The 16178-nt window shown below is 44.2% G+C and overlaps 1 protein-coding gene across 4 annotated transcripts in view; it reads right to left on the bottom strand.

Annotated features, from left to right (window-relative positions):
- Positions 1-847: 847 nt before the first annotated feature.
- Positions 848-16178, bottom strand: part of scaf8 (SR-related CTD-associated factor 8) — a 28063-nt gene continuing 12732 nt past the window's right edge. For 2 of the 4 annotated variants that reach the window (XM_085767236.1, XM_085767234.1), the window contains 18 exons: positions 12215-12259; positions 11822-11983; positions 11220-11376; positions 10977-11104; positions 10617-10793; positions 9382-9461; positions 9157-9277; positions 7347-7478; positions 7053-7162; positions 6558-6751; positions 6368-6468; positions 5919-6032; positions 5578-5734; positions 5088-5218; positions 4806-4947; positions 4676-4723; positions 4322-4543; positions 848-4180 (listed from right to left, as the gene is read on the bottom strand). In XM_085767236.1, coding sequence (XP_085623362.1) covers positions 2259-4180; positions 4322-4543; positions 4676-4723; positions 4806-4947; positions 5088-5218; positions 5578-5734; positions 5919-6032; positions 6368-6468; positions 6558-6751; positions 7053-7162; positions 7347-7478; positions 9157-9277; positions 9382-9461; positions 10617-10793; positions 10977-11104; positions 11220-11298 — 3858 coding nt within the window. In that variant the 5' untranslated portion in view covers positions 11299-11376; positions 11822-11983; positions 12215-12259 and the 3' untranslated portion in view covers positions 848-2258. Of the gene's footprint in view, positions 4181-4321; positions 4550-4675; positions 4724-4805; positions 4948-5087; positions 5219-5577; positions 5735-5918; positions 6033-6367; positions 6469-6557; positions 6752-7052; positions 7163-7346; positions 7479-9156; positions 9278-9381; positions 9462-10616; positions 10794-10976; positions 11105-11219; positions 11377-11821; positions 11984-12214; positions 12260-16178 lie in introns of all 4 variants that reach the window. The other 2 variants (XM_085767235.1, XM_085767233.1) reach the window with 1 other exon arrangement.

Genomic DNA, 16178 nt, shown 5'->3' with positions numbered 1-16178 from the left:
CCTGCTGTTTTCTTTATGAGAATAAAAAGCGCTGAAACGGCATCAATAGACACCATGATGCAGCCGATTGTTCAAATAAATCCCCTAGCTTGTGTTTTCTAACACTGGCCAGGACATAAATGAGTGTAGAGAAGCGCTAGTGTGTGCTGAGTGTGCACTTCCTCCAGCTGTAGCAGCCGGGTCTCTGGCAGCGCAGGGTGGAGGGGGTGGGGGGGTTAAAGGTAGCCAGCATCTTTTCCTGTCTCCTCCACATCTCCCTCATTTATATACTTCCCTCCCACCCCCCCATTTGTTCTCTTGTGGAAAGCGCCAGATGGCGGCTTTTTATGTTTTTATGATGAGAACTGTCCCCTGTGAGAAATGTGCTCTTTCCCAGAGTTCAGTGAATTATTCCACTGCTTCAGTAAAAGGGCATTTGGTTATAATCTGCACCTTTATTACTAGGTTATTATTACGATTTGTGCAACTGACCTTTGTTTGGAATCTCAGGTGTCAGGAGGCATTGCCTCCATGATAAAGATTCATTATTAGATTTTATTTACTTTTTTTTCTGTCTCTTTTCTTCTCTGGATAGTGATTTTGAAAAGTTTTGTTGTTGTTTTGTTTTTGTCTAACTACCTCAGAGTATATGAATATAGGATGTTTATCTCAATACAACCTGCCATGTAAGATATGTCCTTTTTTATCATAGATTTGATTAAGTAACAATTGTTTGGTTTTGTTTTTATATTAGTTTATCTCAGTTGCATTCTGCTCTCGAGGTCGATGCTGCCGTGTTGATGTGTTTGCAAAAGTTCATCTGATTGGCTTCAATCAGGATTCATGACAATAAGAGTGGTAAAAAAACTGATGCACCTTCAACTTTTATTCAACATCACAACTCCTGTAGTAGACATTTGGTCTGAGAGAACAGCAGACTATGGATTTCTAGTAGTATGTATGTCTCAACAGAAAAGCACTACAAGTATGAAATGAACAAGAGAGACAGGAAGGTTAAAACATGGCTACAGGCCTGCATGCACAGAACAATGGAGTATATATTGTTCTCCTCTAGGTGAGTGCTGTACAAACTGCCCAGCTACCATTCAAACGGTAGGCCAGTCAATTCTGTGCACGGAGCATTCTGTTCATAGAGCTGTCTGAACACTGAGTTGCACGCACAGTCTGGTGTACATCACACAGTAGTGTTGGGTAGCATCATGAACGACAAATCCATTCAAAAAGGCACAATCCCCTCCTCAACAGTCACCCAGCAAAAGCTTAGGGAAACATACAGGCTGAAGTCATCAGAAACTAAGAACTACACGTCCCACGGTTGCATCCAACAAAGTGCTCTGTGGATGGATGGTATAGCAGCAACTTGGGTTTACGAGAACATCAAATCGACTGAAGTGACAGCACACAATGTGTACAAGTCTGTAAAGCAGTCTTAGTTTCCACTGGTCCTGGGTCAGAAAACAGTCCTAAAGCATGTGTGTTTAAAACAGACAAAAGCATGTTTATTTCAAACTAAAACAATATGCACCCGACATGAGGACATCCCTCTGTTCATTTTCTTTCTCCCCGCTGGCATGTCATTTTCTGTTTGTGTTCACTGTATAATTAGAAACAAATTACAGACATTTATTTGGGGGATACAACAGTTTCATGTTTTCATGTTCATTTTTTTTTTTCCAATCTTAAGGAGCTGTACTGGTCTCACCGTATGCTGGCTATTTCTTCTCCTTAGAAATAGAAAGCATTGTAAGGACACCACCAAAGCATTCTCTGAAAACTTTGCAGCAGCATTTTAAAAGAAGAGGAGACAGAAAACGGGGCCAGCGACTGCTGTTTTCAAGTATCGTGTTTCACTGTATTCAATCCATTGTTGAACAGCCAGGACTTCTTACTCTCTTCCATAGGAAGGTCAAAGCTTATTTTCCCCATATACAATTGAAACATTGTGGCAGGCAATTCGATAAAATTCACCAAGCTTAGATTAATTAAAATGGGTGGGGGGTGGCATTACATCTTAAAAAAGGAAAAACGAAATAAAATACAAACAAAATTTCTATCAATAAATCACCTAATGAGCCTTCTATTTAAGTACACTGGTATTTGTGAGAGATAAAATCATTTGTTATTGGCTATCAGACAATAACTGATGTGAGTCAGTATTCGTCATGTCCCGTGTGGTGGTGGTGGTGGTGGTTTGCTGACATAAGTACAGAGAAGAAGAGACAACTTTACAAAATGATCTTTTACCTACTGAGTGATGATTATGTCCCCTCAGTGTCTGTGACAGTGTCTACCACTGGCTGACTCGCAGCTTCTTCCATGGGCTCACTCTGTTCATTGTCTACGTCCTTAGGAGAGGCAAGCTGCTCCTGCTCTGGTTCACTTTCTGGGAGCATTGAGTCAGAGGAAGGGTCTGCACTGGGCTCGGGGGAGGCCTCGGGTGTCGGTTCAGCCGCATTGCTATTGTCCATCTCTGGCCCGTTGACCCACTGGTCACTGGGGGAGGAGGTTCTCTCTTGTGACTCCTCCTCGTCCTTCTGTGGACTGTCCTGCTCCTCCGGGGAGTGAGCCGTCTCTTCAGGCAGGCTGTCAGCGAGTGTGAAGGCCACGGGTGAGTCCTGGGATGACGCCTCGGCCGAGGGCGAGGCTTGGATCGGGGTCTCGGTGTCTGGAGAGGCCGTGTCTGGAGAAGCGGTGGCCTTGGATGGGGATTCGGCCGCGGGCTGAGATTGTGATTCCGTTTGTGGGGGGGTGTCGGATTGCGGGGATGACTCGGCCGGGGTGGGAGCCTCGATCGACGGGCTCTCGCTCTTGTTGTTAGGCGATGCGTCGGGTGATTGAGCTGCCGGTGGCGACTGCGCCTGGGGTGTCTCGGATGGAGCTGGGGTTTCTGACTGGGACTCGGGCGTGGCCTCTTGGCTCTGGGATGAAGGCGGGGACTTCATCTGCACCTGAGGCAGCTGCGGGCTCAGGCCCACCACGGGAGGTTTGGCCTGAGCCTGAGGCAGGAGTGGGGACTGGAATCGCTGCTGAAGCTGGGGGTTCAGCTTCAGAGGCGCGAGCAGTTTGCCTTGGTTCAGGGTCAGGTTGGCGTTTAGAGTCGGAGTTGGAAGCAGAGGCGTAGGCAGAGGGAGGAGAGGCGTCCAGCCCCCGCGCTCGCGTTCCCTCTCACGCTCTCTCTCTTTGTCCCGGTCTCTGTCGCGCTCGTGCTCCCTGGTGCGATCCCGGCCTCTCTCCCTGTCTCTCTCCCTCTCCCGCTCCCTCTCGCGGCTGTGGCGGTTTCCGTTCATCTCCCTTCTGAAGTCAAAGTCTCTTTCGTCTCTGTCTCTTTGTCTGTCCCATGGCCGTCTTCGCTCATCTAGGTCTTGATGCAATTCGCTGTCGAAAGGCGCGGTGGCACCAGCGCCGCTTCGGTTCCAGGCCTGCGGCCCCCCGGTGGCGCCGGTGTTTCCGGGAGCGCTGGCTCCTCCTCCTGCGGTCCCAGGGCGACTGTCGAAGCGGTTGGGGAAGTTCTGCCCAGGTGTGGGGCGCTCCTCCTGGAAGCCTTTCGGACCGGCGGGAGCCTGCGGGCCTCCTCGCATGCTATCTCGTTCGTCAAAGTCTCCTCTGGCCTGGCTCCAGCGGTTATCGGGAGTGAAGCCTGCGAGAGCCTGCAGACGTCCCACCAGGCTGGTTCTGGCTGGCTGGGTCCCTGGGGTTTGGAGCAAAGGAGGCCTGCCCCCTACACCTCCTCCTGCTGCTCCTCCTCCTCCAATAGACTCCCTGTGCTCTGGTGGAGGGGTCCTCAGCAGGCCTGTGCTCTGCTTCTCCATTGGGGGGAAACGGTAGTCCTGGTCTTTGCCCTCATCAGCACCAGAAGCGGACTCGTCTTCCGTCTTGGGTAAATTTTCATTGGTAAGGTTTGCGGCCCTGTTGAAGGGGTCCAGCTGAGAGAAAGGAGCCCTGGCACGGGCCTGGAGAGAACTGTCGAGGAGGCTGGCGGCTTGCTGGGCGGCGCTCTGCTGCATGAGGAGCGGGAAGCGGGCTGCGGCCCCTGGCGTCAGCAGGTTAGGTCGCACATCTAGAGGTAACAGGCCAGGCATTCTCTGCCCGGCCAGACCAGACTGGTGCAGGGGGTGGGTGAGGGAGGCTGTAGGGTGCATGCCGAGGAGACCCATCCCGCTGCGGACTGCATTTTGCATGCCTGAGAACAAAACATAAAGACCAAAATAATTGTGTTATTCTTAATTTAACACAAATAACCTTTATAACCCCCCCAAGTAAAAACTCTTGAAAATATGCAATATGATCTCGGTATGCACCAGGAAAAAAAATCCATTATTACCTTGCAATGTCAGCTCTGCAGCAGCATCCAACCCATCTGCAGACTGAGCTGTTTTCTCATTGGCGCCTTGTTGAGTTTGGACTCCCACAGGGTTAAACACGCTGGCTCCAGGGATGGCTGAGGGCATGAAGCTGCCGGGGATGGTGCTGGTCGGCGGGATCATCGCACCGAACGGTGAGTCCTTGACACCTTCTTGGCTTGAAGCCAGAGGCTGCACCAGCGCTAAATGTGAGAACAGGAGAAACAACAAAGTTAATACAGAATAATAAATTGAAGATAAATGAGAGGACACTTTGACAATTCTCAAACAATATCCACATATTATCTATAGGAGTAGCATGTTATTATACTTACAAGTAGTTGCTGAGGCCATAGCTGCTGTCTGCGCTGCCTGCAAAAAACCTACACAACAGAAAGTAGTTCTGTAAAAGCTTGTTGATTTTTTCCAGAGCAGATATTTATTAAGACTGTTTGCTTTATTTACCTGGTGGAGGCTGTGAGGCATTGAAGCCGGCCCTTATGAAGGGAGGTGGTGGCCCGTAGCCTGGAGGGGGTATACCCATGGTGACAGGGAAGGTGGGGGGCACCAAACCCACTGCACCGGGAACAGCCTGGGCAACAGGTAGCTGGATGACAGAAATGTAAGAGAGAATATGTATCTCAGTGGTTGACCAAGCTCCCACTGTAGATCTGTTGCAATTTCTATGTTGAACAGACCCAGACAGTACGACTTAATGTGGTTTGCTGAAATCTGCCTGTTCTGTACCTGTACAGGCATCATGGTAACCTGCTGGTTGTAGGTCTCGGTCTGGGTGTTGGATACTGCTGTAGTCTCTGCGCTTACAGGTTGACTTACAACTTCCTTCACTGGTTCAGCATTCTTGGCTGCTTCCCACTCTGCAGAAACAGAAAACCCATTCAAAGAATTTAAAAACGATCAACCAGCTCTCCCTTGGACTAGAGAGTTTAGCTGTGCTTTTCTAACTCCAATTCTAACAGAGTAGGGGGTTCACGATGGGATTTCTGAAAGGATTTTGCGCATTACCACAACAAAACAAGCTGGGGGAATGAAAACTAATCCAGTCACATGATAAAATGCCAACAAGTGTCTGTTTGGATATCTGCCTTATGTTGTCATCATATGCGTGTACACACTCTCTTCTTCTGCCCATATTTAAACTACTACTGCTACTGAGTAAATATAATTAATGTCTGTGTTTAAGAAAGATGAAGAGAGAGAAAGCGTTTCATTTCACCATCATTGACGGTCTCCTGGTCGATGATTCCTCCTTCAGCAAAGCCGTCCAGATCATCCAGCTTAACCTTCTCCCATGGTATGTAGGTGACGCCCAGGTCCACATCCCAAAACTGCTTGTACTCCTGCTTAACACCCTTGTTCAGAGCCCACGCAATCTGGATCAGAGACACACACATGAAGGTCATTTTTCACAAACATTACTCGGAGCATACAAGGATTCCATGTGCCTGGAAAGCTAAACAATCTGAGGTTACAACATTGAGGGTCATAAGAAAATTACATTAGAGAGCACAAGGAGAATGAGAAAACACTATATCAAATCAGAAAGGTCATGCTTACCTTGATGACCTTCGAGCCAATCTTATAGGAGCCAGTGCTCAGCTTCTGTCGGGCGCGGTACGCATCCTGTCTATGGACCATACAGATGTAGGCACAGCCTCTGGGAGGGATCATCTGCAGAGGCATACACAGTTTACATTACATTGGCAAAGTGAACATTAAACCACAAGAGGAGACTATAAAACAGATGACTGAACCTATAATTGTGTGATTAATGAAGAGTGTGTAGATGAGACAAAGAGTCAGAGAGAATGTATAGAATAGAGATAATGACAAAGAAATTAAAACTATGAGGGGCAGATGGCAGAAAAATGACATACCATGAACAGCAGCTTACGGGCACAATGACAGATGACTGGCAGCAACTCACCAGTCTGTTTTCATTTTAAGATAATAGCTAACATGCTGTAACTAAATTAGAGGGCCAGCAGAGGGAGAAGGACACTTACATTGATTGACTCAATTTGGCCAAATTCTTCAAACAGGTTAGTGAGGTCTTGCTGAGTGGCCTTCTTGTCCACCTGGCCCACCCACAGAGTTGTGCTGCAGACTGGGCAGAGAAAAACATAATACTGATCAGAAGACGTATCAACTGGAGTTATACGATGAAAATATGAACAAACAGCATCCTTCACTGACCACTGAGCGTCTTGGATCGTATGGGAGGCAGGCCTTTCTTCTGTCGCTCTTTCTCTCGCTCTCGGGCACGTCTTTCGCTCGAGTAAGACCGCGATGACTTCCTCTTACGATCTCTGGAGCGTGAGCGAGAACGTTTGCGGTGCTTACGTTTCCGTGAGCCGGAGCGGGACCTGGACCGCCTCCTCTTAGGAGACCTACAGACGGAACACCACAACCTTAACAACTAGAGCTTGTTTTCAAATATCATAATTGTGCTGATCATTTGATCACTTTAAAAACATGCATGTGAATTACTACCTAGCATCTGAAATTAAAGCACATCAGGCACCTATTATCAAGCTTGTATAAGCAGATAATTACTACTGTAAGCAATTCCTTCACTGAATCAAGAAAATTAAACAATATTCAAGGTACCAATATTCCGCAAAATGATAATATTCCATGCAATTTAATAAATTACATCAAAAACAGATTTCAGACAAAAGTGGTACTGACCTGGAGCGTGACCTTGAGCGTGTTCGGGAGCGTGTGCTGACCGCCTTCTTTTCCTCTGCCTCAAAGATCTCCTCCTCCATTCCGTCTGGGCCCTCGTCCAGATCCATGTCCTAATAAAAGACATCATCAATACCTCTGCTCAGGAATGCTAAGTAATGCAGAAAACTGCAGTAATTATCATCAGACGTTGGCCTACAGCTACATTTCAGCACTGCTTTGTGCAGTCCTTGTGTTGAGACATACGGACTATTTACAAAGTATAGTTTTAGATAATGACCCAGAGATGACCCCTACCTGCTGTTGGTTGTCTATGGAGTCATCTAACTTGTTCTCTGCTTCAGGAAGTTGTGGCTGGCTGCTGCTCTGAGCATTTGCAACAGAGTTCTCTTGGCCAAAGATTGAATCCTGTCCCTCTATGCTCATGGCCTGCAGGAGGAACAAGCAGTACAGTCATGACTATACAAGTCTTACAAAACAGCTCAGTCTCTGCAACAGAATACTTTGTTCATAAATCATACGAAAACATCCATTCTCATTCCCTAAACCTTCATTTTACTAGGGATTCAAAAGAGGTACCAAGTACCACTTCACTTTCAAATGTAACATCGTTTGTACAGTATGAGGAGACCCACACACTCCTCTGAAACGTTAATTGTAAAATGTAGTGTTCTCATCTGTGCAACAGTTTAGGCCATGTCCTTAGAGCTCTTGTGTAAGTGCTGGGTGCAATTAAAATACTTTGCAGTGAATAACATTTTATTTTGCAGAAACTTAAGGCTTTGTCCTAGCAAGTAGGACAGAGCAAATAAAACATCTTGATAGTTTGTACAAAAAATCCCCATGGTAACAATTGGTGTATTATTACTTATTGTACTGTTCTTAAACATTTGTATCAAATCTTGCCACAATCTCCCTATTAGGCTACAGCACTAGGCTTAAGTAGCTCAAACAAGTGTAGAGCCAGAACAGAGAAAAAGACAACCAACCCCCACACACAGATGAACACAACAAACCTTTTCCATCATTTGAAAAGGTCACATTAGCATCTCAGTGTACACAAAGCTAGAGTGTGTGCTCCTTAATTGCTAGCATTAGCAGCTGCAGCCAAGCTTGCAGACAAGCCTTGTGGTTACACTGGTTAAAACACAGCAGCATCTGTCTTTTCAATCACTACCCAGTACAGTACGAGCTAAAAAAGAATCAGGGACATGTTAACTGAAATGTAATCTGGCCACATGGTGGAGAATTACATGAGGGTCATATGCATCCATCCATTTTCTTCTTCCTATTGAAGGTCGGGCTGCAGTAAAAGTAGGTCAAGTTAAGTAGTCCAGACATCCCTCCGCCCAACCAACACTCTGCAGCTCCTTCTGGGAGATCCTGAGGCGTTCCCAGGTCAGATGAGATATATAATCTCTCCAGCATGTTCTAGGTCTACCCCAAGGCCTCATAGCAGATGGATATGGCTTGAAGACTTGACTCCCATGGAGGCTGCCCAGGAGGTATCCTAATCAGATTCTCTAACCACCTCGATAGTTTCACTTCAGTGTAAAGGTGCAGCAGCTCTACTTCAGGTTCTGCACCTCACCCTTTCTCAAAGAATGAGCCCAGCCACCCTGCGGAGGAATCTCATTTCAGCTGCTCTTATCAGCAAACTTCAGTCACTACCCTAAAGTGAACACAGGTGATTGTGAGAAGAAGGGCTGAATCAAGAACTTTGCCTTTGGGCTCAGCTCCCTCCTCACCACAAAGGCTTCATGTAGCTGTACTGTTGACGCTGCACACATCTGTCTGACAATCTCCCGTTCAATCCTACACTCACAAGTGATAAAGATACTTAAATTACATCCCAACGGGAGGAGAGAAATGTGAGAAATGAGCACAAATAAATTTAAAATAAAATTGTTTGGAAACATAACAAATCTTGTGAATCACATAGAAACAAAACATTAACTGACTACAGTCGTTTAAATTCATGTGTGTGACAATGTTTTTCACTCACCCACCCCTCTACCCAGAATTGAGTGTGGAACAAAACATAAACTGTTAATATTAACCAGTTCCTACCAACAGTGCCCTGATTGTGGTTGTGTGTGCGAACTACCTTCTGTTGGTGCTGCTGGTGCTCAAGCAGCTGCTTTTGAAACTGCTCCAGGTTCTGCTGCTGTAGCTGCTCAGCTAACTGATGAAAGAGGGAGCTGTTGATGGGCTCGGACACTATGGGCCTGCAAGTGGTCAACAGCTCAATTAGATACAAGCACTTGATGGAAGTGGTTGACAACATGAACACTGGATAATTATCAAGCAGTTAGTTGAAGTTGGAACTCACAGTTGAGATGACGAAGTGTCCTTTTTAGATTCTTCACCACGCTCAGAATCATTGCCAAAGTCGAATGGACCCAAAAGCTTCTGCAGAACAGACACAACATAATGTAGGAAATGAGAACTAACAGCTAAGGATTTTGTTTTTTAGACACCTATGAATGAGCCTGGCTGCTCCCCATCATTTGTTGTGTTTTATTATAGCAGCTTTATAAGCAGTTGGTCAATCTGCGTAGCTTTGTGTAATGGAACCTCCAACAAAGCAGCAGTGTAACCTGATAAAAACAACCACAAAAACAGCATGCATTTACTTTGGTCAACAGAGTGGTACAAAAAACTCCCAAGAAGTAATTAAACAAGTATCCGCAATACGGCACGGTGGCACAGTGGTTAGCACTGTTGCCTCACAGCAAGAAGGTCCTGGGTTCGAATCCCGGGCCGCCCAGGGCCTTTCTGTGTGGAGTTTGCATGTTCTCCCCGTGTGTGCGTGGGTTTCCTCCGGGTGCTCCGGTTTCCCCCACCACTAAAAACATGTCGGCTCCAGTCAGTGCCCCTGACCAAAGGCACTGGCTCATAATCTGGAGTTGGTCCCCGGGCGCTGCACCGCGGCTGCCCACTGCTCCTCAGGGATGGGTTAAATGCAGAGAAAGAATTTCACTGTACTAGCTGTATATGTGACTAATAAAGTACCTTTACCTTTACCTTTACCTTTAATAAGAACAATTGAATGGTATGATGAATTAATCAATTATTATTATATTAATATTTGAGTAAAGTATGCTGTTAATTTGTGTAAATCAACACAATTTTTAACAGACTGAAAAAATTACCAAGCCTATTCAGTAAGACAAACAGTGTAATTAGTCTGATAAATAAGAGGCAATGTATCTCAGAACATTACCTCAGATGCATGATGCAAATTAATGATTAGCGATAATGAATGGTTCAAGTTAGAAAGAAGCTGCAGTCAAGTTAAATCATGGTTACATGCACTGTAGATAAGTTTTACAATTTTTACAAGTTCCACACGGCCAACATGCATTGTTCTGGTGTCCTTTCATGCTCTGGTGCCTCTCTCAGCCACTGAGTTTAAACCACAGGTGATCAGTTTTAAGGTTAGTGGTAACTATAAACATTTGTTTCATTTTACTGATCAAATATTTAAAATAAGAATTGTCTGATAACGACTGGCAACCGATCAATCGGGGCTTCCACACTGACAGCTGTTCACTTGAGCCTTACCTTATTGAAAGAGGAGACCCTCTGCTCCAGAGGGTTGAGGCTGTTGGCAGTAGCAGCTGCAGTGAGTTGTGCTGTCAGAGCTTGCAGCTGCACCACTAGGCCAGCGTCCAAGGCCTGCAGCAGGGATGGCTGGGGCTTCTGCTGCTGCATCTGCAGACTCTGAACCAGCTGCTGCAGCTACAACAAGTGATAACAGAGTGTCATTTACAACATCTGACCACCCACAAGTGCCATTTAAAAGCGCACAAACTGGTTTGATAAGACCCACAGATCCAGTGGTGCTGGATTATATTCATCCATTATCAACATTTTTTTGTTGAACAGTTTAATAACAGACGTTGAGAGGACATGCACTCTAACCTGTTGCCCTTGTGGACTCTGTAGGATCTGTGCCACAGCAGCCACTGTGTCTGTGTTGGTAATCTGTGAAGCCCAGTCAGGCAGACCCTGGACCAAGTTGGCTGGGGTGGCGGGGGTGGCAGGGGTGCCTGGATACACAGAGAAACAGATGTTGTGATGCAAAACACGAACCGCTTTACCTAGATGATCTGACCACATTATTGTTGTGTGTATGTGTCACTGGACTTGTGTGCTCTGACTGACCAGGTGTGGTGTTGTTGACCGGGGCAGCACTGCTGGGCATGACGGGGGTAACACTCGGAGGTGGAATCCCTGCTGCCATGTCCAAGAGAGGCTGAATGATGTCACTCTTGAAGACGGCATTCTTTTGCCACAGGTTGAGGACTCGCACAATCTTACTCTGGAAACACAAACACAGAGGCAACAGAGACACAACAGTCAACGCAACAGAAGAAAACAACATTTACACCAAGGAAATAACCAGCTAATGAGAGATCAACACCCTCCATAGGCTAGAAGTCTACGAAAACAAAAAAGACATCATATTTTTAAATTAAAATACATTTTCTCACTTCTGAGTTTGCGATAGCTGCCTTGAAACCAACTGCAAAATCTGCTACTTCTTTGACAAGAGTTCAAAGCTATTTCTTTGTATCATCCCATAATGTTGAAGGACGGAGACAAACTCAAATGAAATGATGTGAGTCTACTGCCAGTCCCTGATCTATTCATCACATCACCTATATATCAAATCAAGTCTAATATCATCTCTCATTAAACCATGACAAGCCACAAAAATGAAAAGCCACAGAGACGAACACAAAACCTATTAAAATCTGCCTGACCTTATCATCTGAAGGGCAGCGGTAGAGGTGCTGGAACGTAGCGATGATGTTCTTGCTGAAGCGAGGGGCAAAAACGTCCTTCTCTGTGCCAAACTGGTGTCGTGACTGTCTGACAATGGAGTCGATGACGTACAGCCCTGGAACCTTGTATTCTGGTTTGCACTGCAATACACACACACAGACAGTTGAGGTAAGGGAATTACAAAAATACTCATTTGCAGAAGTAGAAGCAATACATTTACACCAAGTCTACTAGTTTTAACCAAATTTACCCCATCAACTTTCAATGACAAGTGGGAGTAACTTTGAAAGAGTAAATTATCTATGATTTCTCCACAAAAAATGAACAGTATTTCCATTATGAGATTGTTCCTTAACTAAAATGTAACTCACCTTTTGGATGAACTTCTCTACACTCTGGACAACATGCTTGTAGAACTGTAAGAGAAGCAAAGGAGAGGAGACATTGAAATGAAGGGCAACATCTCAGAGCAAAGCTTAATGACAGCAGCAACAGTGGGAGGCAGCAGGTCCAGTCTGTGAAAATCTAAGAGAAAGAAAGAATGAGAGGCGGGATGTATGACTCAGCTGTAGACCCACTGCTTCTTTTTGTTGTTTAACACCACCATCATGCACTACTGACAGTGAAGAGGGGTGGGAGTGATGAGAGCCAGAGTTGTCTTGTGGCAATTACAAATATTAAGAAGTAAAAAAGAAGAAGAAAATAGCGCTATTATCATTTGATAATTTGAAGTGCTCTATCCTCACTTAGAGCAGCTCCAAAAGGACTAATCAATAAGCAAGGAGTAAGTACATGGTTATTATATGACAGCTGTCTCCAGATCAGCTGTAGATCAAATGCTACAGATGCAAACTTAGGTTACACTTGCATTTCCTGGTGTAAGAAAGTCATCATTTGTGGCAACTTGGTTCACTTATTCATACAAGATGCACCAGGTTCAAGTGAGTTATCACAAAAATAGCCAAATCCTGTTTTTTTTTGACCATGGGTACGGGACAGACAAAATCTTTTTCAAAGACTTTTTAATGTCAGGAAATGTTTATCCCTATTGTGTAGAGTGGACACACAACGATAAGAGTCAGTCCTGTTCAGTCAGTGGCTGTCTCATGATCAGCAGCCACTATTGTGTTGCTGGTGATCCTTGAAACACCGCTGCAGCGTGCAGCTGCCTGTGCTCCTGCTGATAATGTTTGACCTTATCAAAAAACCACTGACTGAGAAGCTAAAACCAAACTCTTACTCTGTGTCCAGTCCATCTGTGAGAAAGGCTAAACTGCTGGATTACATTTCACTGCTTCAGGATGGCTGAGGTCAAAATTGTGCAATGCAGATTTCACAGACTAACCACGAACGGTACAGAGTTACGGAAATGCCTGCCTCAGTGGTGGATAACAACAGTCTTTGCTTAAAGCAGAAGTAAGCGATCCGGTCGTTTTGGCTAACTTCTTGTCAGCCGATGGAGTTAGCAGTCCCCGCCCTACATCACCACATTCACGCGCATCCCTTGGCTGCACACACACAGAGGACCACCCCTTTATGCCGTTCTCTCTCCTCATTGGAAAAAGGTTGTAGGATACAAGGAAAGTTTTCTCCTCGGCTTACAGCAGAGCAGAGTGACTGACAGACCCGTGTTTCAGACCAAACACTCTATGTAAGTGATTGTTGTTGGAAGATTAAGAGGAACTATTTAAGACTTATATTAACACAAACATTCCGTTTACTTCTGTTTTAAGCTACACCAATAAAATACACTGGCACTAAGACAATTCAAAGGATCACACATTACGTAAATCTTTTTCATTTTATAGTTAAAACTAACATGGCTACGCAAACAATGTATGTTTGGATTTAAGCAAATGAGACAGTCAACAGTTCACACTCCTGAGAAGTATAAAACACAATTTCATATATCATCCAGCAGATGGAGTCAAAGCACAAGGCACTGATGGGTCTGAGTGTATGGCTCTTATGTCAGGGACTAGAGCAGTATAGTCATTTCTCACAAATTTAAATGTGATAGAGGAAATGTCTTTCCAGCAACCCACCCATTATATTAGCAATCACATACAGCTGTTAAATGTTGCAGTCAAATGATCACTTTAAAAGACAACACTGTGTTCAATTGTCCTGTGTGCAACTAATAATTTCATTTTTAACAGTGTATTGATGTTGGTAAGCGCAACAACTGCTGGCATTTTAAATGTGTGATACCAAACAATACCATTGTCAAGTAAGTGCCATGTAAAGATAATCTAAACACATTTAACATATTTGTAATTGCAGCAACTACAAAAATGAGCCTTCAACTCACACACAAGTTCAATCAAGAGCATAGAAAACGTTCACCAGAACAAGACACTGGTGGCAGAACACAACTTCAAAATCAGTGATGAGAAGCTACTTACAAACATCACACTGCAGCAATTGAACCAGTCAGATACTTCAATAGATTCTGCTATTATGTTGCTTTTCACTTACAAGAAATGTAAATGTAGCCTAGAAAATAAATGAAGACTAGAAATTGTAGGAGCCAGAGTCCACTACGGCTTATAGTTATTGGAAATTAACTATGAGAAATGTATTTGACTCACAACACTGTTAGCCAGATATTAATTAGATTAAGTGTCAGCAGCACCAGGTAACTTGAGATCACAGGTGCCTTCTATAAAGAGCCCATCTCCATGACAACCTCAGCAACACAGTACTTAAATAGGCACAAACGAAGCAGATGTTAACACCAGGCAGATTAAGGTAAATTAAACAGCGTTTCCCAGTGGGTCAATTAACATGTTATAATCAAGATCATGATTAGAGGAAGAAACACAGAGGCTCAATAATGGAAGTAAAACAAATGCCCCAATTAGAAAGAGTAAATCACACAATCGCTCTCTAAAGGTAATATAAAAGGCCAATCCAAACTGTCTGGTACAGTCGCACATTTTGAAATAACAGAGTTGGTGTGCAGAATGAGCACAGAAAAAGACTGATCTTTATGCTCTTCATGGAGTTTCTCTCTCATCGAGGAACAACTTAAGCCCTATTAATTAACCAGCCAGCTGCCAGCTACTAACAACAGATCACTGTCAACAGCTGTGATGATAGCTTATGTTACTGTTTGGTCACAAACAGCCTAAATGAGTAATAGGAGGTGCATAATGCAAGGTGCATTAACTGTGCTGAAAGGCAAGGAGGTCTGTTGACTGGTGACAACATCACTGGTGAATAGAAATTATATATCACAAAATGTTGGACAGTATGCCAAAATTAATTTAAAATAACTTGGCATTTTGACATTTAAAAAGCTGATTTGAGTTGAAGTATTTTCTTAACTTAGCCAATCACTTATGTGTTATCTAAACACACTGAGTCACTGGGTAGATAAGAGAATGAGAAAAGCTGTTAGTGCTTTGTGGAGTCAGTCTTTATGAAGATCACAGCTGCACTGACTTTACTTGGTAAAATGTTCAAAATATTGTGCGGATTTATAGAAAAGCTAGACAAATAATATATTTCTATCCTGTCCTGCCTTGAGAATTATCACAGACAGAATCAGCAGCACCATTAATCTAAATCATAGATCTATTTGTTGAAAGATTCCCCACCTTTACACAACAAGCTCTCCCCTAACAGGCATAATGTTCTTACATAGAGAAAAACACATGCTCATTCACTAGTTGCTGCACTGTGGACCTGTCTCTAGGCAACGGTTGCAGCATCTGCAGAGTCTGATTGAACTTCAGCATTTCCATCAAACATGTTTGACAAACTAGCATGAAAAAAACAATTTTCAGCAACACTTCCCCCTGAAAATCCCAGAGATTCACTGTAAACTCAGATGAACTTGGGTTTGGGTAATTTTGAGTGTCTGTTAAGGCCAAGGGAAAATACATGGAAATTATTTTAAAAAGAAAAGCAAAAGTCTATGGTAGGCCAGGCATTTGTGTCATTCCTCTTCAACCACACAAGTGGAACTCGTCCTAATCTGAAGATTGGGATCATTTATGTGACTTTTTTAAAGCAACAAAAAGCACTACTTGTTGGCGACTCGCTGGTCAGTCTGATAGTTGTAATGTGTCAATACATCCTTTGTAACCACACAAAGAGTCAAACTGAGATGAGCTAAGAGGTAGAGGTAAGAGGTAGATAGAGCTGTAATATAAGATTTAACCAAAAGCAATAAGGCAAGGGGGTAGTTCATCATACCCATCTGAATGTCTTTACTTTGTCAAGGTGAATCACATTTTGAGCTAAACCACTGTAATGTGAACAACAGCTCAACTAACAGCACTTGATTCCTAAACCTAAAGGGGGAAAAAACAACAACAACACCAACCT

Source organism: Trachurus japonicus, chromosome 22, assembly GCF_045865225.1.
Source record: "Trachurus japonicus isolate A0001 chromosome 22, Traja_1.0".
In the NCBI taxonomy this organism is placed as follows: domain Eukaryota; kingdom Metazoa; phylum Chordata; class Actinopteri; order Carangiformes; family Carangidae; genus Trachurus; species Trachurus japonicus.
Note: the sequence above shows the minus strand (reverse complement) of the source record. Positions and strands in the feature narration are given on the sequence as shown.